The following is a 27807-nucleotide window of genomic DNA, read 5'->3' on the forward strand; positions in this document are numbered from 1 at the left end:
AATTCTCAGATCTCAGACTTCTTGAGTAGCCATGCTTACAGGTGTAAGTCACCAGCACCTTACCAAATGTAGATAGATTTAATAGTTGAAAGGTGACAGACATTCCTATTTTCTGTTCCTGGCTTCTCTGGGCGGGTTATGAAGCAGTAGCAGGGATATTTTAACAGAGCTTAAGATAGGTTGCTTATTAATTTCTAGGAGCCAGATTATTTAATAATTTAGTTCACCTATCTTAAGTATGGTGATTCATTTGGTTAATGAATGTCATTATATTGAGGTTTGCAAAATCATTTAAAATGAATAATTTGAATTTTTCATTTAATTTAATAAGTACTTTTATTAAGCTCAATTTTCACACTCTTAATAACTTACATATCCAGCTTTCTTATCTGCATTTCTCTTAAGATCTTCAGAGTTTTAACTTTTGATGTTCATTAAAAACCATGGCAATTATAGCTGGTAATGCTTAACAATTCAACGTGGGATAAAAAAATAATGGACTCTAAATTATAGCTTTTAGACTTGGAAGGATTTTAGAAATTGCTAGGTCAGTAGTTTCTGACATTTTCAAATATAGGAGCCCTTTTTAAATGTTGGGTATTCATGACCTTCTCATGATGGTAGTTCTACATTAACTATCACTTGATGGGCAATCCATAATATTAGAAGGTTCTATAGGCCTAAAATTATAATTTATAAATTGTATAATCTGTGGACCTGTGAAAATTCTAGTATATAACATGGAAATATTTTTTGATATTCAGTTTGTGGATAATTCACGGTACCTCTGAATTTGTGGAACCTTTACTATAGCTCAGAAGCTCACAGAGATAAAAGAATAGTAACTACTGGCTTCTTTTGGTTTTTCTATGCTCCCTACCTCTAACCTTAGCTTTCCTCTGAAGTTTCTGCATAGGACAAAACTTAGGTTCTTACAAGTTAAAGTAAATTGTTTGAGATAACACAACAAGTTAATGACAAAATACTTATGCATTCTGTATTGAAATAAAGAACAAGTAAAAGCCAAGCACCAGTGGCTCATAACTGTAATTCTAGCTATTCAGGAGGATGAGATCTGAAGATGGTGATTTTTTTTTTTTTTTTTTTTTTTTTTTTTTTTGTCGGTTGTGGAACCTGAACTCTGGGCCTGGGTGCTGTCCCTCAGCTCTTCAGCTTAAGGCTAGCATTCTACTACTTCAGCCACAGTGCCACTTCTGGCTTTTTCTGCTTATGTGGTGCTGAGGAATTGAACCCAGGGCTTCATGCATGCAAGCACTCTACCACTGAGCTACCTTCCCAGCCCCTGAGGATCATGTTTTGAAGCTAGCGAGGGCAGGAAAGTCTGTAAGAGCTTTTTAATCTTCAATTGACCAGCAAAAAGCCAGAAGTGGAGGTATGGCTCAAGTAGTAGAGCTCCACCTTTGAATGAAAAAACTAAGGAACAGTTTAAGCCCCAATATTGGCACAAAAAAGGAAAACAACAACAGTGGAAACTGAGTTGAAAAGTACACTGAAAAAATAAACATTTCTTCCTTAAGGACTAGTCTGTTGTAGGAGAAAAATTGAATTACTTAGGAAGACAACCATTTGAAGCACTGACATACAATAAAAAGTGTGTTTATGAAAATGTAGGGGCTGGGAAGATGGCTCAGTGGTAGAGCGCGTGCCTTGCATGCCTGAGACCCTGGGTTCAATTCCTCAGCACCACATAAGCAAAAAGAAAAAAGCCAGAAGTGGCGCTGTGGCTCAAGTGGTAGAGCACTAGCTTTGAGCTGAAGAGCTGAGGGACAGTGCCCAGGCCCAGAGTTCAGGCCCCACGACCGGACCCAAAAAAAAAAAAAAAAAAGAAAAGAAAATGTAGTTAGGGGGCTGGGAAGGTGGCTCAGTGTTAGAGTGCTTGCATGGCATGCATGAAGCCCTGAGTTCGATTCCTCAGCACCACATACGCAGCAAAAACTGGAAGTAGGGTTGTGGCTTAAGTGGTAGAATGCTAGCCTTGAGCTGAAGAGCGAAGGACAGTGCCCAGGCCCAGAGTTCAGGTTCCACGACCAACAAAAAAAGAAAATGTAGTTAGGGTTTGGAGGCATGGCTCAGGTGGTAGAGTGCCAGCCAATGAACGAAAGCAAGCATTAGATACTTAGTTTGAGTTCCGTCTCGGACACACACACACAGACACACACACACACACATGCACACACGCACGCATGCACACGTAAATTATTTCAGCCAGTCATAGTGGCACATACCTTTAACTCCACCAATCAGGAGGTGGAAACAGAAGTATTTTGATTTCCAGACCAGACCAGCCCCTGAGCTACAATAACAAGATTTTTGTCTCAAATTAAAAGAGAAGAGAAATTTATTAGTATCTTCTATGATAAACTTATTTTAAGATACTTTACTTTTTTCTGCCTTTATTCTAGAAGAAACTTGAACATTGTTCAGAAATTGGAAACTGCTACTTATCTTTTGCCGTGTTTTGGCTTTGTGTGGTTTGTTTTTGAAATCCGCCCAAGTGCTGGGAGTACAGGTCAGGCATATGCCACTATTCTTGGCCCTATTGCACTCTTTTTTATCTTCCTACACTTTTCATACCTACTTTGCTTCTATCTAGACACATTGTCTTCTTCCTATTACTAGAAATACAAGATGACCAGAGAAGAAAATCTATAAATCACGTTCAGTAGCCTGCTACTATATTTAGTGAGTTTTACCTATCCGTACTATTCAACCTTATATTTATTTCAGTTTCTAATGCTTCTATTTGTTCTCAGTGTTAATTGTGATGATAGTAAACCCTGGGCTTCTCTGGAAAGACAGTATGATCTAGTGGTCTATGGACCAGAGACTAGGCCCTGAGTTGCACTGTTGTCATGGTATCCTGACTGAACTTCTTGCTCTGTTGCTTAGATTCTCTGTGCCTCTTTTTCCTTCTCTGAAACTGAAAGTTACTCATCTAACCATACTGCTTTAAAAGGGAGTACACTAGTTAGGTTTTTTTTCCTTTTTTAGTGCTGAATATCAAACCAACAGTCATGAGCATGCCACACAAGCACTCTACTACTGAACTTCACCCTGTCCCAGAATTTTTTTTTTTCCAGTTATGGGGCTTGAACTCTGGGCCTGGGTGCTGTCCCTCAGCTCTTCAACTCAAGGCTAGTGCTCTATCACTTGAGCCACAATGCCACTTCCAGTTTTCTGGTGGTTTATTGGAGATAAGAGTCTCATGGACTTTCCTGCCCGGGCTGGCTTTGAACTGCAATCCTCAGATCTCAGCCTCCTGAGTAGCTAGGATTACAGGCATGACCCACTGGTGCCCAGCTCCCAGAAAATAATTTTAAGAAATCATTCGTAGGGTGACACTGTCCAAAAAGAAATATAACCATTACCTGACTTATGTAACTGTAACCCCTCTGTACCTCACCTGATAATAACAGTGCAAATAAAAAAAACTTAAGCCATTTGTATCCAGGTGCTGGTAGCTTATGCCTGTAATCTTAGCTACTCTAAGGGTTAGGTTATGAGGGTTATAGTTCCAAGTTAGCTCAGTAGAAAAGTCCTTGAGACTTTTATTTCTAACTAATCACCTAAAAGCTGGAAGTGGAGTTATGGCTCAAGTGGTAGAGCACTAGCCTTGAGCAAAAATAAACAGCTCTAAGATAGGGACCAGCCTGAGTTCAAGCCTCAGGACTGGCACACACAAAAAAATGTTATTTCAAAATATCTTCCTTTAATTGTAAATAGAAAAATTATTCATGTAGAATTAATTGAACATCAGCTCAGTTTAAAACTTTGTTTCCTTCAAAGATTGTTTTCATGATTACTGATTTATACCTAACTGGAAGTTAATTTTTCAGTGCTGATTTGCCCTTTCCTGGTCTGCTCTTTTTTGTTTGTTTGGTTTTGTGGCAGGGATGGTGGGGGGGGCAAGGATTTGTTACAGTACTGCCTACATGTGCTATATTTCACAAAGATAAAAACACTAGATGTCTAGGTTTGTGAAATTATTATGGTATTCCTGAATATATGCCTTAAAAGAAGTGTGAACAAAAGTTACCTCAGATACAGAAGGCATAACAGAACTTGCTGACTGGGGAAAGATAGTCTGGACATTGGACCCAGTTTCTTATAGTCTGATAATTTTCAACTCTTCTTTCAGTATAATAACCACAGATTTTTGAATCACCTGAAAAAGAAAGTAATTTTGTTTCTTATATGTCCTTCCAATGGTCTAAGAAAGCAGTTTCCAGGGCTGGAGATTTAGCTTAGTGCTAGAGTGCTTGTTCAGTGTCCTGGGTTCAATCCCCAGCACCATAAATAAATAAAATAGGTATTTTTTTTAAAAAAAGGAATGTAGTTTCTAGGAAACTTAAAATAGGAGAAACATCAAATTAGTGGTCAAAATGTGGTCCTTTTTTTTTTAAAGTAATCCTTCATGAGAAAGATATTTAACAGAAAAAAACTTTAGTTTAAGTCTTTACAGCAAATAAAATGTGCAAGAATGTGTAATAAAAATAAAATGTGGGGCTGGGAAGGTGGCTCAGTGGTAGAGCGCTTGCCTTGCATGCTCAAGGCCCTGGGTTCGATTCCTCAGCACCACATAAGCAAAAAGAAAAAAGCCGGAAGTGGCGCTGTGGCTCAAGTGGTAGAGCACTAGCCTTGAGCTGAAGAGCTGAGGGACAGTGCCCAGGCCCAGAGTTCAGGCCCCACGACCGGACCCCAAAAAAAAAAAAAAATAAAATAAAAAATAAAATGTGTAAGAAATGTGCATTTGTACTCTGAACATGTGTCTTGGTGTTAGCTGGGTGCTGTTGACTCACATCTGTAATCCTAAGTACTCAGGAGGCTGAGATCTGAGAGGATTGTGGTCAGAAGCCAACTGGGGCATAAAAGTCTTTGTGTCAAAAAGTTAGTAGTAGAGGTATGGTGAAGCACCAGCCTTGAGCACAAAATCTAAGCCATGTGGGGAGGCCTTGAGCTCAAACCCCAAAACTGACACACATACACACACAAAGGAAAAAAGCAAGTAACTTAATAATATTAATCCTAGTCAACATTGTGTATGTGTGTGTATATGTGTGTGTGTGATCATTGTTGGTTTTGTCTAAATGAATAAAATATTTGGGCCATAAAATGTTATTAAATGAACAACATCATTTCATAGAATGTGTAGACAAAAATTAGTATTCTGTCTGACTTTATGATTATATTTCCATGTGTTTGTCTTTATGTCAGAAAGCACGGTTGTCTTAGTAGTGAGCCAGTGGTTGTTCTGAATATGATTATATGGCAATCACCACCACAAAAGCCTTTTCAGACTCAAGGTGAACACCCTGTATCCTTATACTCTATGTTGAAAACCACTGGCTTCAAGAAAATCTAAAAGAAGGGGAAGAAAAAAAGATGGTATATTAAAAAATATTGGAATTTGTTAGGTTTTTAAAAAGAGGTAGCCGAGTAAGAACTGCACCACGCATGTGGTACTCAGATAAGGGGTAGGTTTATTCAGCAGACCTGCTGGGACCAGGCAAGGTTCCACGCGGCTGGGAAAGGCCTAGGAAAGAGAGAGAGCTGGGAAAGAGAGAGGGGAAAGAGAGAGAAAAGAGCTATTCAAGAGCAGAGAGAGGGCCTCTGGGCCTGGGCTAGGCCTTATCTAGGGTATGGGCGGAGAAAGGTGTGGCCACATCAAATTCAGATGTGACCTCAGCGGATGTCCTCTTCCAGGTGTCCCAGTTGCCTAGGTAACGCAGGTACTGGGTGGAGACTTTGCTGCGAGGAGGGTGAAGTCTGCTTGCTGGCCATCCAGGAGCGGACCTTACAGAACTTTAAAAACATGTTTGTATTTTCATTAAACTATTGTCACTAAAAGGAGGTTAAGGTGTATCATGAGGAAGAATGAACAATATTCCTGGATATTCTCACTATTTAATTAGTGAATATTTTATAATACTAAGACATGTTTATGCAAACAAGTTTAAACTCAGTCAGCCTAATTGCTTAGTATTTTTCTTCAAAAATGGCTTGACTTAAAGCCCTGACTATAAATTAGCCTGCAGTATAAAGTAACTGAATGACTATAAGTAAGCACTGACCAGATTGCTATGTTTTTAAACTTCCTTTGTGAAAATAGATTTGTCTGTGGTACTTCCAGTGTGTAGTCACTGTAGTCCAGTAGTTTTTGTATGAAATCTTTTGAAGTATAGGAGTTGAAAGAGTATTATACATCATTCTGTGGTTGAGTGTTTTTTAATGAAATCTACTATCTTACATAGTTTAGTCAGAAAAGATTTAAATAAGGTCTTCACTGCTTCCACGCAAGGCAACCTTTCATTTAGCATAGCTGGTATAGATTATAGATTATAACCTTCTTTTCTTTTTCTTCATTCTTTTTGTTTTGGTCTGAGATGGGACTCAAACTTAGTTACCTGATGCTTTTGGTCATTGGTTGGTACTCTGTCAACTGAGCCTCACCTCCAAACCCTAGGTTAAAACCTTAACGATACTGAACTTTCTACTACACTGTCACCAATATCTAATAAATACTTGTATTTGGACATTATTCTCTTGTCTTTTTCTCTTACTTTATACTTACTATTGGTGCCAAATATTCCCAAATTAACAAATGAAAATGAATGTGCTCTATCAAAATTTTATCTTGGAGCCAGGCACCAGTAATCCAGGAGCACCAGCTACTCAGGAGGCTGAGATCTGAGGATCACAATTCAAAGCCAGCCCAGACAGGAAAGTCTGTGAGATTCTTATCTCCAATAAAATCAGAAGTGGCGCTATGGCTCAAGTGGTAGAGCACTAGCCTTGAGCTGAAGAGCTGAGGGACAGCTCCCAGGCCCAGAGTTCAGGCCCCACGACCAAACACCCCCCACCAAAAAAAATTATCTTGTAGTAATGGCTTGATCACATGAATTCCCATAGCAAGTGTTTTATGATACAATTTAGATTATTTTTTTAAAGTGAGTTATTGGGGCTCGAGGCTCTCCCTCTTTCCCCCCAAAACAGGCTATTGACTAAGGAAAATATTAAGAGAGCCATGAGCTGGTCTTCATTAATATTTATCTATTTACTTACTTTTCAGCTGTTACTGGAACTTGAACTCAGGGCTTTTCATTCTTGGCTTTTTGGCTCAACATTGCCACTCTACAAGCTGTACCTACTTCTAGCCCTTTTCTGGGTAATTGGAGTTAATCACCTCATGGACTTTTCTCTCTGGGCTAACTTCAAAATCTTCATATCTCAGCCTCTTGAGTAGCTAGGATTTGCAGGTGTGAGTCACCAGTGCCATGCTTGTCCCCACTTTTAGTGATTACTAATAAAGCTAATGTGAGAGAAAGGAATTTTTGAACTTCTTGAAATGTACAGGGTGACGACAGTCTTTGTCTTGTCAATCTAGTATACTGTGTGTATATATATATACTCGTGTACTAGGATTTGAACTCAGAGCCTCAAGCTTGTTAGGCAGGCATTCTACCACTGAGCCAGGTCCTCAGCCCTTTAGTTTTTTGACATGTCTTGATTTTTGCCCAGGCTTGCACCTAGAATGCTGTCCACCTATTTTACACTTATCCTAGCTGAGACAAGAGGTACACCATTATTCCCAGTTTCTAATGGTGAGATGGAGTTTTGCGAACTTTTTGTCTGGGTTGGCCTGGAACCTGTGATCTTCCTGATCTTAGCTTTCCATGTTGCTATAGCTAGGATAATAGGTATGATATCCAGCTATTGGTTAAGAGGGAAGTCTTGTGAACTTTTTTCCTGGACTAGCCTTGAATGGTTTAATTTACTTTTTTTGTTGTTCAAAGAGAACTTTATTATATATTGTTAAGCCAGACATTAGAATATTATTGTTTAGGAATATTAACCTTTTTTTTTGGCCAGTCCTGGGGCTTGAACTCTAGGCACTGGCACTGTCCCTGAGCTTCTTTTGCTCAAGGCTAGCACTCTACCACTTGAGCCAAAACACCACTTTCAGCTTTTTCTGTTTCTGTGGTGCTGAGGAATTGAACCCAGGGCTTCATGCATGCTAGGCAAGCATTCTACCACTAAGCCACATTCCCAGCCATAGGAATATTAGCTATTGAGATGTTTTTATTTGAACAATTTTTGTGTCGTTTTAGCAAGTATTTATGGTGGGATTTTTTTTTTAACTGACAGGTGCATTCCTTGTAAAGGGTCTCGATTTCCTCCTACCCTTCCACGCCCTGCTGTTGCCATATTATCATTTAAACTTCCATACTGTCAGATTGCAACAGAAAAAGGACAAATGGAGGTATGTAGAAATCTTGGCTTGATATCTGAATTTGGATGACAATGTACCATAGACATTTTCAACTCATTGTGATGACTGTTAATTTATGGTTAGATGAAAAAGAGAGGACTGCTTACAGTCACCAGGCCACTTGGTTGCCTTCACAATTTCTAGGGGTTTTGTTACAAAGTAAATGGTTATGACTGAAGGACATACTATGATAAGGACATTCTTCTCCTGGTCCAGCAAGTCCTTCATACATATTGTGCTATAAATGCCTGGCTTACCTCATCCCTAGCCGTCACCCTTTGTTAATCATATCATGTGCAATTTTGCAGTTATTCTAAATCAGGAGGAAATCATATTCTATAAAACTAGTTTACCAAATTGTCTGAGCATTAGTTGTAATAGCTAGGAAACTTAAAACATTATGTTTATACACACACAAATTTTTTAAGGATTGAAGATAAAGCTGTAAAAGCACACTGGAATTTGAATTATAAAATTAATAGAAAGAAGGATTTCAGAAAATACTTACTCAAAACTGATATCTAAAGGTAAATGCCCAACACTTTGCTGATGGTAATGTTTATCTCTAATTTTATCTACTTTTGTAGGAACAATTTTGGCGTTCAGTTATATTCCACAATCATCTTGATTACTTAGCTAAAAATGGTTATGAATATGAAGAGAGCATTAAAAATCAAGCAATAAGAGAACAACAGGAACTTTTAATGAAAATGCTTGCGGTGAGTAAAATACCTTGGAAAAAAAATATGCCTTTTTAGAGCTTGAATTTTTTTTCTCATGGTACTGGGGCTTGAACTTGGCCTATTACTCAAGTACTGTACCACTTGAGCCAACCCTCCTCCCCCCATCCTAAGTTGAGTTTCTTTAAAATATCTGAATTAGTAATATCTTATACCTAGGATTCTTAGGTTTAATCCAATTATTCATCTTTATTTATTTGTTTATTTATTTTTGGTTGGTCTTAGGGCTTGATCTCTGAGCCTGAGTGATGTCCCTCAGCTCTTCAGCTCAAGGCTAGTGCTCTACCACTTGAACCACAGCACCACTTCTGGTTTTCTGGTGGTTTGTTGGGGATAAGAGTTTCACAGCTTTTCCTGCCAGGGCTGGCTTTGAACTGAGATCCTCAGATCTCAGCCTCCTGAGTAGCCAGTATTATAGGCATGAGCTACCAGTGCCCAGCTTGATTATCTTTTAAAAGTTCTGTTTCCTTCTTGATGTTGCAGTTAAAATATTTGAAATATTTCCTTGTAGCTGAGTTTACAGGTAGAAATAAACTTACCTGTTGCTTCATCCCCCTTGTTTTTTGCCCACTAATTTGAGTTTTAGCAGGCCCTCCAGTGACTGAGGCTGTTCTGGCTATAGGTCGTATACTCCACAAAGTTTGGTTTGGGTGTGTTTAGATCTCCAAAGTTGGACAGTTTTTAAATTTAGCTCAGGCTTTTGTCATCTTCTTTGAATTAGGCTCCGGTGCATAATAAATGTTTGTTGTGGCCTGTGGCCAGCTTCGATTCCTTCATTCATCTTTGGAAGAGTGTGTCTTAAAGGTTTATAAATTCTTATTCTAAATTGGCTTATCAAAAGGAATGTAGGGAGGTGGGGTGGAGTGGGGAGTATAGTCATAGAGATGAGAGGGCTGGGATGGTAGGGATAAAACAAAGGAGGAGGCAACAATGCTTGATAAGAAATGTGCTCATTACCTTGCTCATATAATTGTAACCACTCTGGATGGTATTTTCACAATAAAAAACATTTAAAATTTTTTTTTTTTTTTTTTTTTTGTCGGCCGTGGGGCTTGAACTCTGGGCCTGGGCGCTGTCCCTCAGCTCTTCAGCTCAAGGCGAGCGCTCTACCACTTGAGCTACAGCGCCACTTCCGGTTTTCTGGTGGTTTATTGGAGATAGGAGTCTCATGGTCTTTCTTGCCCGGGCTGGCTTTGAACCGCGATCCTCAGATCTCAGCCTCCTGAGTAGCTAGGATTACAAGCGTGAGCCACCAGCGCCCGGCAACATTTAAAAAATTTTAAAGGAATGTAATACCATTTTTTTCTTCTTCTGGACTTGTTCTAGTCAAGCTTTGAAAGTTAGTTTAGGGTTGGAAATGTGGCCTAGTGGTAGAGTGCTTGCCCAGCATGCATGAAGCCCTGGGTTCTATTCTTCAGTACCACATACACAGAAAAAGCTGGAAAGTGGCTCTGTGGCTCAAGTTGTAGAGCTCTCTAGCCTTGAGCTGAAGAGCTGAGGGACAGCACCCAGGCCCAGAGTAAGCCCTATGACCGACAAAAAAAAAGAAAAAAAGAAAGTTTAGCCCATTCACTAAGAAAATCAAACTAATCCCTTTCATTTCCAAATCCTTCCCCACATTTAGACAAAAGCACTACCCTAATTAAAAAGTACTGCAGGCACTGGTGGCTCATATGTGTATTCCTAGCTACTTGGGAGTCTGAGATAGGAAAGACAGTGATTTGAGGCTGGCCTGGGAAGAAAAGTTCTTGAGAAAACCTCCACCACTCAGCTGGTAGCTGGACATGGTTCTGCTCACCAGTAGCTGGACACAGTGGTGTGCATGTCATTGTAGTTTTGTGGGAAGTGTAAATAGGCAGCTCTTAGTACAGATATATGCCCCAAGTAGGAAGCAAGGCTATTAAAAATAAGTAATACCTAAAAAAAAAGGATTAGAAGTATAACTGGTCGAGTGCCTCTGTAGCTAGCACAAGTGAGTCAAACCCTAGCACTGCCAAGAAAAGTATTCCATATTCGCAGTGTTAAAGGAAATCTTGAGTACACCCTAGAAAATATGTAGAACTTCCATACTGATAGGTCAGATGTGGTACATCTAAGTAACAAAATACTTCTGCACTGAATTCTCACACCCTTAGTATCAACATTCCTCTATTTGAACTTGAGTTTCCTGTGTTGAGTTGCCAGAATTCAAACCAAAAAGGAAATCAGTATTTTGTAAGACATATAAAAGGAAATGCCCTTTATTTTATTGAAAAGCATTCTGCAAGAAAACCAAATTGTAATTTGGAAGTTGTATAACTATTTGTGATAGCTTAAGATTATAGATGATACTATACTTTTTTTTTTACAGTGTACACTTTAAAATGGAGGGATAAATTTACTTCTCCCACTCAAATTTCTTTAGTAGCCTTTGTGTGCCAATTCTGAACAAAGTAATATTTAATTTACTTAATTTATTTACTCAATTTTCTTTCTTTGTGCGTTTTTCTTTCCTCCTGGATGAATGGCAACTAGAAATCAAAGAGAATTTTGTTTAAATTTTAAAACTGCTTAGTTTCCTTCATCTTGAAATTGTTTTATTTGATTGAATCTAAGTTACTGTTAATTGTAAATGCATCATTATTTATTTAAGCCGCTGAGACAAAAAGATTGCTTAGCAAACCGACCTACAATGCGTTGTAAGATGCCTTCAAATTTCATAGATATCAAAATGTGTAAAATGTACATCTTATAGTCAGTATAAATGTATAATCAGTATCTAAAACACTGTTCTCCCTATTTTACTAGTAGTGTCAATATTTAAGAAGTTTTTTTTGGATTTCCATATTCTTTTGTCTTGCAAATGAATCTTTTTTTTTTTTTTAAGAAGTTTTTTACTTAGCCAGGTGCTGGTGGCTCATGCCTATAATCCTAGCTACTTCAGCTTAGGTCTGAGGATTGCGGTTCAAAGCCAGCCCAGGCAGGAAAGTCTGAGACTCTTGTTTTTTGGGTCCGGTCGTGGGGCCTGAACTCTGGGCCTGGGCGCTGTCCCTCTGCTCTTCAGCTCAAGGCTAGCGCTCTACCAAGTCTGAGACTCTTATCTCCAGTTAACCACCAGAAATCTGGAAGTGACACTGTAGCTCAAAGTGGTAGAGTGCTAGGCTTGAGCAGAAAAGCTCAGGGACAGCACCCAGGCAGAGTTCAAGCCCCGTAACCAACAACAACAAAAAAGTTTTAGACCTAATATGGTGTTTTGTTGTTTTTTTTCTTCTTTTGGGATTAGCTTTCTTGTAAACTGGAGAGAGAATTTCGTTGTGTGGAACTTGCTGAATTAATGACTCAACATGCTGTGAATTTAGCTGTTAAATATGCTTCTCGCTCTCGGAAATTAATATTGGCCCAAAAACTTAGTGAACTAGCTGTAGAAAAGGCATCTGAACTAGCAGCAACTCAAGCAGAGGAGGAGGAGGTGGAGGAAGAGGATTTCAGAAAGAAGCTGAGTGCTGGGTAAAAAATAGAGTTATTTGAATTTTCTTTTACAATCTAAATACTACATTTGTCTTTGCATAGCTCTTTATTATTGTCTTTTAGTTACAGTAATGCTGCTACAGAGTGGGACCAGCCACGGCTCAGAAACCAAACTGAAGAAGATACAGAGAGCAGAAAAGAGGCTGATGATACACAGAAAACACCAGAACTCCAAGAGCATGGTGAGATATATTGTGTGAGAGAGAGAGAGAGAGAGAGAGAGAGAGTGTGTGTGTGTGTGTGTGTGTGTGTGTGTGTGTGTGTGTGTCTGTGTGTCTGTGTCTGTGTGTCTGTGTCTGTGTCTGTGTTGGTCCTGAGTTTAAACTCAGTGCACTTTTGCTCAAGACTGGCACTCTGCCACTTGAACCATAGCTCCAATTCCAGCTTTTTGGTGGTTAATTGGAGATAAGAGTTTCATGAACTTTCCTGCCCAAGCTCGCTTACAACCATGATCCTCAGATCTCAGCCCCCTGTGAGATACATTTGAATATTTTTATTGTCTGTAAGTAGTTGTACAAAGAAGTTGCCATTCACTAAGCAGTTTATGAATACTGTGCATCTTTGTTAATGTCACCCTTTCAACATTTTCTCCCTCCCACCCCTACCATCCTACTCCTTCCCTTATTTATCTTAATTTTAGGTTATGTATTGATTTTTGGCCATTTAACAAAGCAATTTATGTGTACAATGCATCTTGATCTATGTGTCACCACTTCTATATCTTTACCCCCACTTTGACCTATCCCTCCCTTCATTTATATATATTTCTTAATTCTATGATATACAAATGAATTCTTGCCTGCATTTTTGCCCCTTGCCCCTTGCCCCTTGCATGGTTGCCCTCATTTGAGGTAGCTTGAACCTGCCTATGTATCTACAAAGTAAACACACTGGGTGATAAGCAAGGGGCTACAGATGAATTAACTGAACTGTCATAGACTCTTTAGAGAGCACAAATGGTGTAATTCTTTAAAAAGACTAAGTCAAACAACAAAATAAGTACTAAGAAATGGGTAAAAGAATGAGATATGTACATTGTTAAGGCCGTAAAAGATGAGAAATGTCCCTTACTTCTCCATTACATCTTTTTTGCTGTCTGTTGAATATCAAGGATGACTTTATTTTCCTCACGTCATATTGTTTATCTTAATTATAGGACAGAACTCCGGAAGTACAGATACATTTGATGTACCAGCTATTAAGTCAGGTAAATATTTGTAAAATTGTAATGTCAAGAAAATTTAGCAAGTTTTTAATTTCTTAACTGTATTTTTTTTTTGTCTTTTGTTTTTTGGTACTGGAGATCAAACCCAGGACATTTCACTTGCTAGGCAAATGCTTTGGTACTAAGCTACATCGCAGCCCAGCAATTAGTTTTTAAAGTGATCCTTCCTCTACTCAAATAAACCTTCCCTTCAGTGTCTGTTCGTTGTTGTTTTTCATGTTGTTGTTTTTATCAGATTGTTTTGTAAAACTTGATAACACACATTTATTAAATGCACTAAGCGGGCAATACAGAACTCAAACAGACATGTATGATTGATTCCTGCCTTGATGTTCTTCCCAGCTGGAAGGATGTATGTTGACAATAGATCTGAGGTTTACTGAGAAAACATTCGGGATGCTGGAGGAGCTGTGGGACTGGGGGTATGATAATAGAAAGAAAGGGTAGAGTTGTAGAGGTGTTGCTAATGTAGAGTGTAAGAGTTCAGAGTGTGAAGAATGACTCTGTTTCTTAAGTACTTCAGTGAATGGTGGTGCCGTTCACTTGGGAAAAACAAATTTAGATAGATGATGAATTTAGATAATGATGAATTATGAGATACGTAAGGTGTCATGTAGATCAAATGTTTATTTGGGTCAGACACTAAAGCAAGTAGGTCTGCCTTAGAAACACAAAGTTGGAATAATTGGCAGAAGTAGAGCAAGCACTACTCTGGCCTGAGTGAATATACACTTGATAGGGCATCCTCAGCATTTAAGCATCAGATAGAAGAGAAAAAACTACTGAAAGAGATGGAGGCCACTGGTCTAGAGAGAAAGGGGTTAAGTATGGGAAAAGAAGTCTCAAAAGTCAAGGGAGGAAAAAGTGGAATGGAGTGCCATTGAGAAGCCAAATAAGACGATGATTTGATCACAGAATTGGAGGCCTTAGCAAGGTGAGGTTCTGCACGGTACAGGATGTGAAGTTATATTATTGCATGGAGGGATGTATGAGCAGAGAAGAAATGAGAGAAAGTATTAACAGGTTGTTTTTTGTTTGTTTGTTTTTAATGTGGCTGGATAGAGAATGTGAGAGAAAATGGTTGCTGAAAGGAATATGGACTAGAAGGTTTATTTCTTGTTTGTCTTGGTTTTTTAATTTTTATTTTTGGCAGTATTGAGGTTAGAACTAAGGATAGGTAGGTGCTCAATCACTTGAGCCATGTCGTCAGTCTTTTTTTTTTTTTGCTGTTACTTCTTAAATAGGGTCTCATATTCCCAGTCTGGCATGGACCACAATCTTCGTAGTTGTAACTCCTTCATAGTTGAGATGGCAGGCATGCACAACCAAATTGAGCTTATTAGCTTAATCTTGCTAACTTTTTGTCCTATGTCAGTTGGAACTACAATCCTCCTAATTCCTACGTCCTATGTTGCTGGAATTATAGGCATGAACCACTATGCCAGTTTTTTGTTTGTGCTTTAAAGTTGGGAGACTTGAGCTAATACGATGAAAAAGTCAACCACGCAGAAGGAAGCATCAGTAGGTTGAGGTTTTTTTTGTTTTTCTTTTTTCTCTTGTACCTCATTTAGTTAATATTCTGGAAGTTACCTAATATTGAATGATATTTTTCATTTTGTTCATAGTTTTAAACATGGATACAATGTACTTTTAAGTTTACTTAGAATGGCTGAATGGATTTAAAATATAGGGATTATAAGCCTTAGCTTAACACCTCACTAGCCAGGTGCTGATAGCTCATGACTATGTTTCTACCTACTCAGGAGGCTTAGATCTGAGGATCATTGTTTGAAGCAAGCTGAGAAAGGAAAGGTCAAAAGGTCCTGAGACTCTTATCTCCAATTAACCAACTGAAAACTGAAAGTGACTCTGTGGCTCAAAACAATGCAAAGTGGTAGAGCACTAACCTTGAGCAAAAAAGCTCAGAAACAGCACTCAGGCCCTGAGTTCAAGCCCCACAACTAACAACAACAAAAATAAGGCCCCACTGTTCATAATAACAGGAGAGAAAGACAGGTTGGTCTATTTTGGGTGTTCTGTTGTAGAGAATTGGGACAGTTCCATCAAACATCATTTCATCATGGAGGTAGGAAAGAGGTCATCTATAACTGTTAGTAGTTTTAAAGTTGCAGAATACCTATATTGTCATATAATGCAGATTAAAGTATTTCATTTAGCATTGTAGAAGTCAGAATTCATCTATATATTAATAATATTAAGTGAGGGTTTCTTTCTTGTGAAAGGTGCCGTTACCTCTAGCAACCAAGGACGAATAAACCCATTCAAGGTAAACTTTTTCCAGTAGTATTTTTTTTAATTCCCTCCCTCCCTCCCTCGCTTCCTTCCTTCCTTCCTTCCTTCCTTCCTTCCTTCCTTCCTCCCTCTCTCCTTCCCTCCCTCCTCTTTTATCTGTTATTCAAACTGAAATGCATCTAGATTCTCAGAAGGTTCTGGACTCCATTAAAACTGTATTAGACATTAAAAGGAGCGTCGAAGGCTTGTGCTTGTGGGCATTGGAGTGTTCAGCTGTGTGGGAGCTGTGGAAACTAGCTTCCTGGTTTTGGTGGTGGTCTTGTCACAGCTTCAGCAGCAGTAGCTGGGCAAGGTTGCTGTCTTTGCAATGCAGGAGTGGAGGCAGTTCCCTTTATATTCAATCACTGCCATCTTGGCCCAATTCTGCTCACTCCAATTTGGCATCTGTAGCAGTCTGTGTCGCCCATTCTAACTTTGGCACTCAGATACCAAGCTCATCAAAGTTGTTAAAGAGCTTTGAGATCAAGTCCTTCTTGAGTGTGAAGTGAGTGAGAAGTCAGTTATTTTCATGACTTGTTCATTGTTGTTTTCCAGTTTTCCATAGTCAGTGAGTTTCTTGGTATAGACCTTTATTTCCTTCACTCGTACCCACAGTGACATGATGTGTTCATGTCATGCCAGTCTGGTAAGCAAGTTCTGTAACAGGTGGGTATGGGACTTGGGACCAAGGTCCAGACAACAGAGTCTGTGAGAGATTATAGCAATAACATTTTCCCAGTGTCTCTTAGCCCGTTGGAAGCTAGAAGTGTCAGTGGTATTTCCTATTATTTAAAAACATGTCCATGCAATGGAACATTTCCAAGTAATCCTTCTTTGTCTCAGAGCCATTAAAGACTGATCATTGTGAAAAGAAAGAAAAAGCATTTGGGCCAGGAATTTAAGAAAGGATTCTGAAACTAGGTATGGGGGGCGGGGGGACTTACTCCTATAATCCAAGCCAATCAGGATGCTGAGATCAAGGGGATCTCTTACTTTCTGCATACTGATGGTTTTGAAAAACTCTGGTTTTTTGGGATGTGGGATTGGAAAATACCACATGAATCTTGATTTGGAATATACCTCATGTATTCATTTCTGTAAAACAAACATTACGGAAATTAAAAGAAATAAATTTCTTGGAAATTTTGCTTTCTTCTCTAAACATTAAACGCTAATATTAGTTTCCTATTTAGGTATCAGCCAGTTCCAAAGAACCAGCTATGTCAGTGAATTCAACACGGTCAACTAACATTTTAGATACTATGAACAAATCATCTAAAAAATCCACTGCATTTAATCGAGCAACAAATAACGAAAAGTCTCCAGTTATAAGGCCTCTGATTCCAAAGCCAAAGTCTAAGCAGGTACTGTTCAATTATCTACATCTATAATAAACAGCATGCATCCTGTTTGTTTTGCTCAGTGTTTCAGGTGCAAGGTGGGAAGTATATCATTGGTTGTTTAGCTGTGGAAGTAGATTCAGTAACCAGTTGGCTCCAGAATCTATCCCTCTCCCTTATTTTGAGCAGAACTGAGTTTTGAACTCAAGACACTGTTTGCTGAGCCAGTGTTCTACCACTTAAGGCACATACCCAGTCCTTTTCATCTTAAATAATGATCCTGGGGTTTGAATGTAGGTCTCCTTTAGGCATGTATCTATGAGTTCAGCTTCCCTCTGTAGAGACTTTTTTGCCCAAGCTGGCCTGGACTGAAATCTTCCTGTGTATACTTGGTGCATGCACTTGTGTCCCTAGTTTTTATTGGTTGAAATGAGTGTCACCTCAATTGTGGGCTGGCCTTGAACCATAATCTTCACAGTTATAGTTTCCAAGTAGCTAGTTTTCCAAGTGAGCAACTGTGGATAACTTCAGAATTGTAAAACGTGCATATTTCCTATCCCGGAGGAGTCAAGTACCTATCTTTCTGTGCACATAAAAAATTATTAGAATATGTTATTGTTCAAGGAAGGGTCAGTTGTACTATTTCCACACATGCTTGTAATGTATCTCAGTTATCACACCTATCACTGTCTCCTATTCACTTTCTCTTCTTCTTTTTTGTTTTTCCCAGTCCTGGGGCTTGAACTCTGGGCCTGGGCACTGTGCTGTCCCTGAGCTCTTCAGCTCAAAGCGAACACTCCACCACTGAGTCACAGCACCACTTCCAGTTTTCTGGTTAATTGGAGATAAGAGTCTCTCAGAGTTTCCTGCCTGGGCTGGCTTTGAACCGCAATCCTCAGATCTCAGCCTCCTGAGTAGCTAGGATTATAGGTGTGAGCCACCCGTGCCTGGCCACTCTCTCTTCTTAAAATATTTTTTTGGTCAGTTGTGGGACTCGAACTCAGGGCCTACGCACTGCCCCTGAGCTTTTTTGGTCAAGGCTAGGGCTCTACCACTTTGAGCCACAGAGCCACTTCCAGTTTTCTGGTGGTTAATAGAGATAAGAATCTCACAGACTTTCTTGCCCAGTCTGGCTTCGAACCATAATCCTCATATCTCAGCTTCCTGTAGCTAGGATTACAGGTGTCAGCCACTGGTGCCTGGCTTAAAATAATTGTAACAAGTTTCATTGTTCTTTTTTCATACATGCAAACTATTTCTACCACTTATTTACCATCATTAGCCTTGTCCCATCCCACTAGTACCTGTTCCCCTCAACAGAGCCTATACTTTCCCATCATTCAGGTTTTCCTTTTTTGAATAGTGTATATTAATTGCACCGAGAGGCTTTACCATGCTGCTTCAGATGTGCATGACTAAACCTTGCTCAGAACAATCATCTACTGCTTGTTCACTCTGGCTCCCTACCTTTCTAATGGTCAGCAGCTTTCATTGCGATTCTTTATGCTAACTTTGTGCGTAATTCACCCTCCATCTCTTTTTCCTCTCCCATCATCTTCCTAAATAGTCTCATAACTAGAATCATGTATAAACATACATATATATATATATATATATATATATATGCCATGTCCATGAATATCTATGGCTTTTATGTCCAACTCCACATGTGAGCAAATACATAAGATATTCGGCTTTTTCAGCTTGGTTTATCTTTCTTAAATACTTTCCAATTCCATCCATTTTCCTGCGAATGACATGGTTTCATTTTCCTTTATGGCTGTGTAATATTCCATGGTGAAGATAATATAACTCACATCTTTATCTGATCATCTTGTTTGGCACCTCAGCTGATTCTACCATTTCTCTGTAATCTTATAAATCTCCCAGATGTATCCTTATTTATTACTATTAAGTATATTCCCCTAATCTTCCCCCATGTATTCTGAATTTGCCTATTCTTAAGTGCATTTCATCCTAGGTTTATATCTTTTTTTTTTTTTTTTGGATCCGGTCGTGGGGGCTGAACTCTGGGCCTGGGCGCTGTCCCTCAGCTCTTCAGCTCAAGGCTAGTGCTTTACCACTTGAGCCACAGCGCCACTTCCAGCTTTTTTCTGCTTATGTGGTGCTGAGGAATAGAACCCAGGGCCTCATGCATGCGAGGCAAGCACTCTACCACTGAGCCAACTTCCCAGCCCCTAGGTTTATATCATTAGTTGAATCAATCTATTATTTATCTTTTCTGTTTTATGTAACTTCATTTCAAAATCATGGAATTGGAAATATGGGTGTTATTTTTGGTTTTGTGTATGTACATGTTTATTTTCAGCTGAAAACTCAAAAGACTTTGGTAATTAGTATGAGAATTGTAAATAATTATAAATGCTTCTTTCTATATTTCAGAATTTGCTTGAAGCATATACCAACCTTTCTAGATTAAATGCTTATGTTTGTTCTTGTAGGCATCTGCAGCATCTTTTTTCCAGAAAAGACCTTGTCAGGTCGATAAGACTGAGGAAGTGAAGGAAGAAAACCCTAAAAATGCCTCATCTGAAGCCCCAGTGTTGTGTCCTCAAAATGTTGAAAACCAAAGGTCAGTTCTGACAGAATTTCAGTTACCTGGTAACCTTTCACCCAGTCTTAGAGACAGTGTGTTTGAGTGGCTCTAAAAGGTTTTAATGTTACTCTCATACCAAATTACTCATCTAAAGGAAGGCTGTGATGGTTGCTTGTACTTTCTAAAAAGGATTAGTTTACCTTTTGCTGTTCTAGAAGGACGATTATGTGACTGTGAGCATTTTAGTCATTTTGGTGTGGCTTTCCTGGATTTTAGAATGTCAGGCAAAGAAAGGGAAGCAAAAATTACTTACCTAGAGCAACTTTAAATATAGGAGGGTAGCATTTTATTCATATATAAAACATTTAAATCTTTTAGCGATTTCTTTTTAGTCTCAGTTCTTGACTGTGGCTTTTTTCAAATTTCCTATCTATCCAGCTTCACAAAAACCTTTAACATTGATTTTAGCATCATTTTTATTTTATTTTCCTGGAGATAGGATTTATTTGATTATTTGAAATTCATGTATTTTCAGAAACTGGGCAACTAGTTCTAGTCATACTATTAATGTTTTGTGTTTGTTTGTGTCTGTTCTTTGAGATGGCTCTCAACTATGCATCTTAGGCTTGTCTGAACCCTCAAGCCTCCTGCCTCTGCCTCCTTAGTGTTGGGATTACAGGTGTGCTCACCACCAGGCTTTGCTTAATGGCTTTTTTTAGTAACTTGGTATTGTAAAAATTTTAAAGTTTAGATAAAAATAAGTCAGTTTTACTCATTTTCAGGGATTAATTCTTTCTTTCTTTGTTCCTTCCTTTGTTCCTTCCTTTGTTCCTTCCTTCGTTCCTTCCTTCGTTCATTCCTTCGCTCATTCCTTCCTTCCTTCCTTTGTGTGCGTGTTTGTGTTTTGTTTTGCTTTGCTTGGCTTTGCTTTGCTTTGATTGTCCTGGGGTTTGAACTCAGAGCCTTAGGTTTGCTAACTAGGCACTCTAGTATTTGAGCCACACTTCTAGCCCAATTTTTTCCTTATACTTCTTTTTAGTGATTTTTTTTAATACTTAATGTAGTTTGAATTAGAGATACAATTTTGTATCCCATGTTTTTATTTGGATTTAAAACTTTAATTATGAGCATTTTTTTTCTGTTATCTTTGTCATGTATTTAAACTCACTACTTAGGATCCTTTTAGCATTAGCATAGTAGGAGATAACCTAGCTGGACAGCTAAATGTTAAATCTCTGGTGTCAAACCACCTGATTGTTGAGTGTAAGGTTTGATTCTATGTGTCACCTAAATTATCTTATCTCTCTGAGCTTTCTTCTGTCTGTAGATTGAAGGTACAAATTATTACCAAATCATAGGGTTGATTATGATATACACACAAAGCAGTTATAAAAATTCCTGGCAGAATTCCTGCTCAGAAGCTTAAATATCTGCATTGAACCTTTGCTTAGGACCTAATGTGAATTTGTGTTGAAAGTAGAAACTAGTAAAATTTACAAATTTGCTGTATTACTGCGGTACATAATGATAGCACAGGGAAGAACCCCAATCAACTGTCAGAGCAAGGGTTTGGGCATAATAAATGATTTGAGAGAAATCAGCAAGATTTTAAATAGCTGGTCTGGGAAATGGAGGAATTTTACCATTCCTGAAGGGATAAGTGAAGTTGGAGGCCTTGAGCTTTATTCACAAGAGCTGAAAGGGAAAGTTCAAGGTTGCTGCACTTACAGAATAAAATATCAAATGATCCTTTTGAATTGATTTTGTAAAGCATTCTTTACTTCTCTCATCCTGTTGTCTGTCTTCAAGCAACTTAAAATAATATGAATAGTAACAAATATAAGTGTGTCTCCCTTATTTTATATTGGTATACAAAGACTAATGTTAATTACTAATTTAAAAAGTCATATAATACTTTAAACTTGTAGTAAATATGAAATTTTTTCATATACTATTTTAGGCCAAAGACTGGGTTTCAGATGTGGTTGGAAGAAAACAGAAGCAATATTTTGTCTGACAATCCTGACTTTTCAGAGGAAGCAGACATAATAAAAGAAGGAATGATTCGATTTAGAGCATTGTCAACTGAAGAAAGGAAGGTAAAGATATAATTACGTTGAGATTGAGATCTTTGTGAATTTCTCAGGCTTAAAACATTCTTAGAAATGCCTTTTTTTCTATTTTTAGAAAATCGAATACATTGTAAAACTCTTGGTGGAGAGGATATGAAATGTGAAATGTCAGATTTGAGCTTGTGGATTTGTAGAAATTATATTGAGCACTGATGGTTAACTTTTTTTGGCAGCTAACCACACACACACACACACACACATACTCTCTCTCTCTCTTTCTTTCTTAGGAAAATACCTCCAGGAAAAGATGTTTTATTTACAAATGGGTGCCAAGTAAAAATGTTTTAAAATGCTATCTACATGCACATTGAATATTCCTTACACATGAAAATATTCTTTTTGGGGGGAAACCCTTGTACTCTGGTCCATCCTTTCATATGGAAATTGGGACAGGACTTTTGCTTTTCTATGAATTTCCTTGGGATCCACATGTGAAAAACATTTTGAGGTGTCTCACAGAAAGGAGATTCTTACAAAGCAGAAATTTTAGCAAGGATTTACTTTAGTGTATAACAGGATAAAGTAAGATGTAAATGGAAGGGAGAGAGGGAAGGATGGAAAAGATGAAGGGAGGGAAGGAGAAAAGAAGGGGGAGGAAGAGAGAGAGAGAGAGAGAGAGAGAGAGAGAGAGAGAGAGAGAGAGAGGTGAGGGTAGAAAGGAAAAAGGCGAAGGGTTTCTTGCTTCCCAGGAAGGAAGAATAAGGAGTCAAAACGGTGGTTCTGTCTGAAGGAATACATGTGGTCATGTCCTCCAGCAATTCCTAATGGCTTTGGTGAGCTTGTTATTATTCTGAAACATGGAGATGTAATCTAGGCCTAGCCAAAACATAAGTACAACTAGTGTCTCTTAGAACTTTTCTTTCTTGGAGATGTGGGTTTTTTTGTTTGTTTGTTTTTGTCAGTCATGGGGTTTGAACTCTGGGCCTGGGCACTGTCCCTCAGGTCTTTAGCTAAGGGCAAGCACTCTACCACTTGAGCCACAACTCTACTTCTGGTTTTCTAGTGGTTTATTGGAGATAAGAACCTCATGGACTTTCCTGCCCAGGCTGGCTTTGAACCATAATCCTCCAATCTCAGCCTTCTGAGTAGCTAGGATTATAGGCGTGAGCTACCAACTCCTGGCAACATGTGGTTTTTAATTACAGATAAACCTTTTATGTCTCCTTATTCTTGTGTATTAGCATATAAAAATTGATGAACAGGGAGCTGGCTATTTAAATTACCCTATCTTCTTGTATGTCTATCCTGCCTCAAAAAGAGCAGTGGTGGGCTGGTTTGGTGGGTTGACCACATTACGGATCTTTGTGGTAATCGAACTGTCTCTGTCTTGACTGTGGTGTTATAGACACAAATATATAATAAAATTATATATACAAGTGAGTAGAAGTAAACCTGAGGCTTATATCAGTATCAGTACTTTGGTATAATTGTATTAAACATCAGCAAGATGTTGGAAAAACACTTGGAAAAACTGGGTAAAGGCTGCTTAAGATCTTTTTTTTTTTTTTGCCAGTTGTGGGGCCTGAACTCTGGGCCTGGGTGCTGTCCCTCAGCTCTTCAGCTCAAGGCTAGCGCTCTACCAACTTGAGGTACAGCACCACTTCTGGCTTTTTCTGCTTATGTGGTGCTGAGGAATCGAACCCAGGTCCTCATACATGCAAGGCAAGCACTCTACCACTGAGCCACCTTCCCAGCCCTCAAGGTTTTGCTACTGCATGCAAATTTAGTTATCTCAGAAAGTTCTGCAGTTATATTTTGCATATAATGTGGTTAACTACAAGCAGATTTTTAGATTGGAATATTATAGAAATAGAATTTAATCCTTTTCCCTTGAGGTACTAGGTATTGAATTCAGGGTCTCACACATTCTAGGCAGGTACTATAGCTAGAACGGCCTCCAGCCTCTCAAATGTAGATTTTGAAGGGGTGCTGAAATAAAATAAGATAGGTTTTATAAAATATTGTTTTAAGAATTTATAAGTTTATTTTTTAATTGATACAGTAAAAACAAAAGAAATAGTACATGTTAATGAAGCATCATGTTCCCATTTATGTACACAGTTTTAAGTACTTAGATCAGATTTAAAATATTTCTTCAAATGTATTATTTCTTTATGATGAAATCTTTTAAAATCCTAGCTTTTTGAAATATATAGTACATTATTTATAGTTACCTTATATATAGTATACTCATATATATTTATAGTAACTGCAGTATCCAATAATACCTCAGAACTTCTTGTTTCCATCTAATAATGGTAACTTGGTACCTACTGATCAACCTTTTCCTACACTTCTCCATCTCTGCTCTTCCCCAGCCTCTGGTAGCCACCATTCCACTTCCAACTTTCCTGGGATCAAAATTCATTCATTCATTCATTCACTTTTGTGGGATGGGCGTTAAACCAAGCTCTTTTGCGTACTAGGCAAGCACTATTGTCACTGAGCTATATTACCAACCTGACCAAGAAGTTCTGTAATACTTGGTTTTTTCTATGCCTAGATAATTTCATATAGCTGCAGATGACAAGGATTTATTCCTTTTTTGTGACTGAGTAGTATTCTGACATATATATGGACTATATTTTCTCTGTTCATCAACTTATGAACACGTTGGTTATTTCCATTTCTTGGCTATTGTGAATAATGCTTTAGTGAACCTGGGAGTGTAGGTGTCTCTTCAACCTGCTGGTTTTTATTTCCTTTGGAAATATCCAGGAGTAGAATTGCAACATCATAGAGTAGTTCTAGTTTTGATTTGTTTTTGTTTTTGTCATTTTCAGTCATGGTTGTGATAATTTACATTTCTATCATGTGCCTACTCCTACAAATAGGTTCCTTTTTGACTGGTCTCCTACCATTTAAGCCATGTTTCCAGCCTGGCTTTTTGTTGGTTAATTGGAGATAGAGTCTTATAGACATGAGTCTTGAGTACTTTTCTGCCTATGCTGTTTTTGACCATCCTTTCTCCAGATCTTGGCCTCCAGAGTAGCTAGGTTTACAGGCATGAGCCAGTGGCTCCAGGCTTTACTGTTCTCATTCCCTAAGTCTTTTTGATAATAGCTGTTCTTAGTAGGGTAAACTGATAATCTTATAATAGTTTTGATTTCCATTCATCTGATGATAAGAAATATTAAGAATTATTCTTGGGTGCTCATTGAATATTTGTTTTCTTTCATAGAGTTCTTTTAGATTCTATTCAGAATCTACTATCCATTTTTAAATGAAGTTTTTTGGTGTTTTAATACTGCATTTTCAAGGTTCTTTAAAGATTTTGGTTATCAGCTCTTTGTTAGATAGATAGTTTAAGAATTGCTTAACATGTACAACCCTTAATTCTATTTTTATATATAAGAAAGTTACCAGAAAAATAAAAGTAAATTCTATTTTGTTTCTCTGTTATTGCAATAAAAGTCTTTTCTTTTTTCTCCCAATATTTTTCAAAGGCATGGACTAACAAAGCCAAGGGAGAGACTGCCATAGATGGGGTTGAAGCAAAGAAGCGAAAACATGTGGTTGATGAAAGTCATGAAACAGAAAGCCACAAAGAAGCAGCAAAGGAGAATCTGAACATGCCTAAAAAGCAGAAACGTTTAGATGTTTCCACTAATCAGAAACTGTCAGCTTTTGCATTTAAACAGGAGTAAAGGGAGAGAGTAGCCTTAGTGGTAATAGATTGTGGGCTCATCTTTGATGAATCTGGTCTTTCTTTTAATGTTTAGGAAATGCATTATTACATACTTGTTTATCAAGTGTTAAAAGACAACTGTTTGCCTTTTTAAGATATTGTGGTGAAATGAAGGGTATAGCTCTGGTAGAACACTTTCCTAGCATGCATGAGATGCTAGGAGTGATCTCTATCACCACTGAAACAAGACAATAACGGATAATGTAGTAATTATATTGGTGATAGAAGTGAAAGTGTGAAACTCTTGTCTTTGAAAATTACAAATTATTTTACCCATAATAGAGTAGAAGCATTGCAGTTACTGAATAGAGGCCATTATTCACCAGGAATTGAGTTTGATTTTTTTTTTTTAACCTTCAAAATCAAGATATGAACCCCCCTGAACAGGCAGAACCTTCTAGGGACTTCCTCACCATATTCATGTCACCAACTAGAAAGTGCCACAGTTGTTCTCTTCCAAGTGTGCTACCGTGGACTGTCTATTCTATACCTTTGCAACCGTGTCTTATGGTATGGACCCTAAACATGTAAATACTCTTGTAGATAAGACATTTTTTCATGTATGGTTTGGGAGTTGTTTTATAGTATCTGTATCCCTTGGGTTTTGTTTAGATAAATAAAACCTCTTTGTTTCCAAACTTGGCTTGATTGGTATTTCTTGAAGATGGTATTTCTGTGACATGGAATTGTTGCTGTACAGTATGTTTTATGTTTACCAGTGTAATTCACATCGTCCTACAGTAAAGAAGGCATTGGAGAGTGTCACGGTGCAGGACTTCCTGTGCTCCTGCGGGATACCCTGGCTTTCAGCGTCTGCAGGACTATAGAGGCTTGGTAAGAGGTAGTTATAGTTAAAGAGTATTTCTCTCCTTTTTTACTTTGAACCAATAAGGAATCGTTGTTTTATGCATCTTGTCTATTTTAAATGGACATTAATATAAAAGGAACAGTCTAAGGATAGCACATGGTACTGGGGTAGTAAAATAAAACCAGATGACACAAAATCAAGGACAGCAAATATATTGAAAGGAACGAAATAGGTTGAAAATTTAGACCTACAGGAACCAAAGAATATTCCTTATCTTTGGTAATTAAGCAAGAATTCATTTCTGGGACTGGGAATGTGGCTTAGTGGCAGAGTGCTTGCCTAGTACGCATGAAGCTCTAGGTTTGATTCCTCAGTACCACATAAACAGGAGAAAAAACAAAACAAAACCAGAAGTGGCGCTGTAGCTCTTGTGTTAAAGTGGCTCAAGGGTGGTATCCTTGAGCAAAAGAAGCATAGGGACAGTGCCTAGGCCCTGAGGTCAAGCTCCAGGACTGGCAAAAAAAAATACATTTCTGATTTTTTTTAATTTTTAATTTTCAAATTTATTTTTTTATTGTGAAAATACCATACAGAGGGGTTACAATTACATGAGCAAGGTAATAAGTACATTTCTTATCAAGTATTCTTGCCTTCTTTGTTTCCCCTTCCCATCTCCCACCCACCCCCTCCAACACCCCCACCTCCCCCACATTTCTGATTTTTTTTTAAGTTAGTATCTGGTACTGGGAAATATTATAGCACAGTGATTTGGCTGCACAGATTCTGAAGCCAGCATGTACCAGCTTGAAGATGGACTCACTTCCTTGCAGCTGGATAACCAAAGGCACATTCTGACTTCTGTCCACTCATCTGTAAAATAAATAAGATCATAGAATTCCTGACAGTAATGTTTTGTAAATGATAGCTCTTCTTATGCTATTGCCTGTTTTATCATTCTTGTTTATACTATTTTGAAAAGCATGTTTGTAAGCATGTGTTTTATTTCCTTAAATCATTTTGTGTGTGTCTATGCTGGGATCTGAACTCAAGGACTTGTGCTTAGGTTTAGCTTTTCTACTCAAGGCTGGCTCTCTACCACTTCGTGTACTCTTTGGTTAATTGTCAGTAAGACTCTCAGATTTGTCTGCCTTGACCAGCCTTGAACTGAGATCTTCAGGTCTCTGCCTCTGGAGTGGCTAGAACTACGGATTTGAGCTACCAGTGTCTC

General features: G+C 38.3%; 1 protein-coding gene across 2 annotated transcripts in view; it reads left to right on the top strand.

Moving 5' to 3' along the window:
* The window catches only part of LOC138805126 (WD repeat and HMG-box DNA-binding protein 1-like), a 65565-nt gene extending 39199 nt beyond the window's left edge, over nucleotides 1-26366 (top strand). Inside the window, exons 17-26 of one of the 2 annotated variants that reach the window (XM_069989722.1) lie at nucleotides 8167-8281; nucleotides 8878-9009; nucleotides 12293-12516; nucleotides 12601-12719; nucleotides 13694-13744; nucleotides 16006-16049; nucleotides 17248-17418; nucleotides 19857-19987; nucleotides 21912-22050; nucleotides 25530-26366. In XM_069989722.1, the coding sequence (XP_069845823.1) occupies nucleotides 8167-8281; nucleotides 8878-9009; nucleotides 12293-12516; nucleotides 12601-12719; nucleotides 13694-13744; nucleotides 16006-16049; nucleotides 17248-17418; nucleotides 19857-19987; nucleotides 21912-22050; nucleotides 25530-25730 (1327 nt within the window). In that variant the 3' untranslated portion in view covers nucleotides 25731-26366. The remainder of the gene's footprint in view (nucleotides 1-8166; nucleotides 8282-8877; nucleotides 9010-12292; nucleotides 12517-12600; nucleotides 12720-13693; nucleotides 13745-16005; nucleotides 16050-17247; nucleotides 17419-19856; nucleotides 19988-21911; nucleotides 22051-25529) is intronic. The other variant, XM_069989723.1, reaches the window with a different exon arrangement.
* The last annotated feature ends 1441 nt before the right edge of the window (nucleotides 26367-27807 follow it).

The sequence above is a fragment of the Dipodomys merriami genome, unplaced genomic scaffold (assembly GCF_024711535.1).
Source record: "Dipodomys merriami isolate MVZ:Mamm:240054 unplaced genomic scaffold, mDipMer1.0.p SCAF_388, whole genome shotgun sequence".
NCBI lineage: Eukaryota > Metazoa > Chordata > Mammalia > Rodentia > Heteromyidae > Dipodomys > Dipodomys merriami.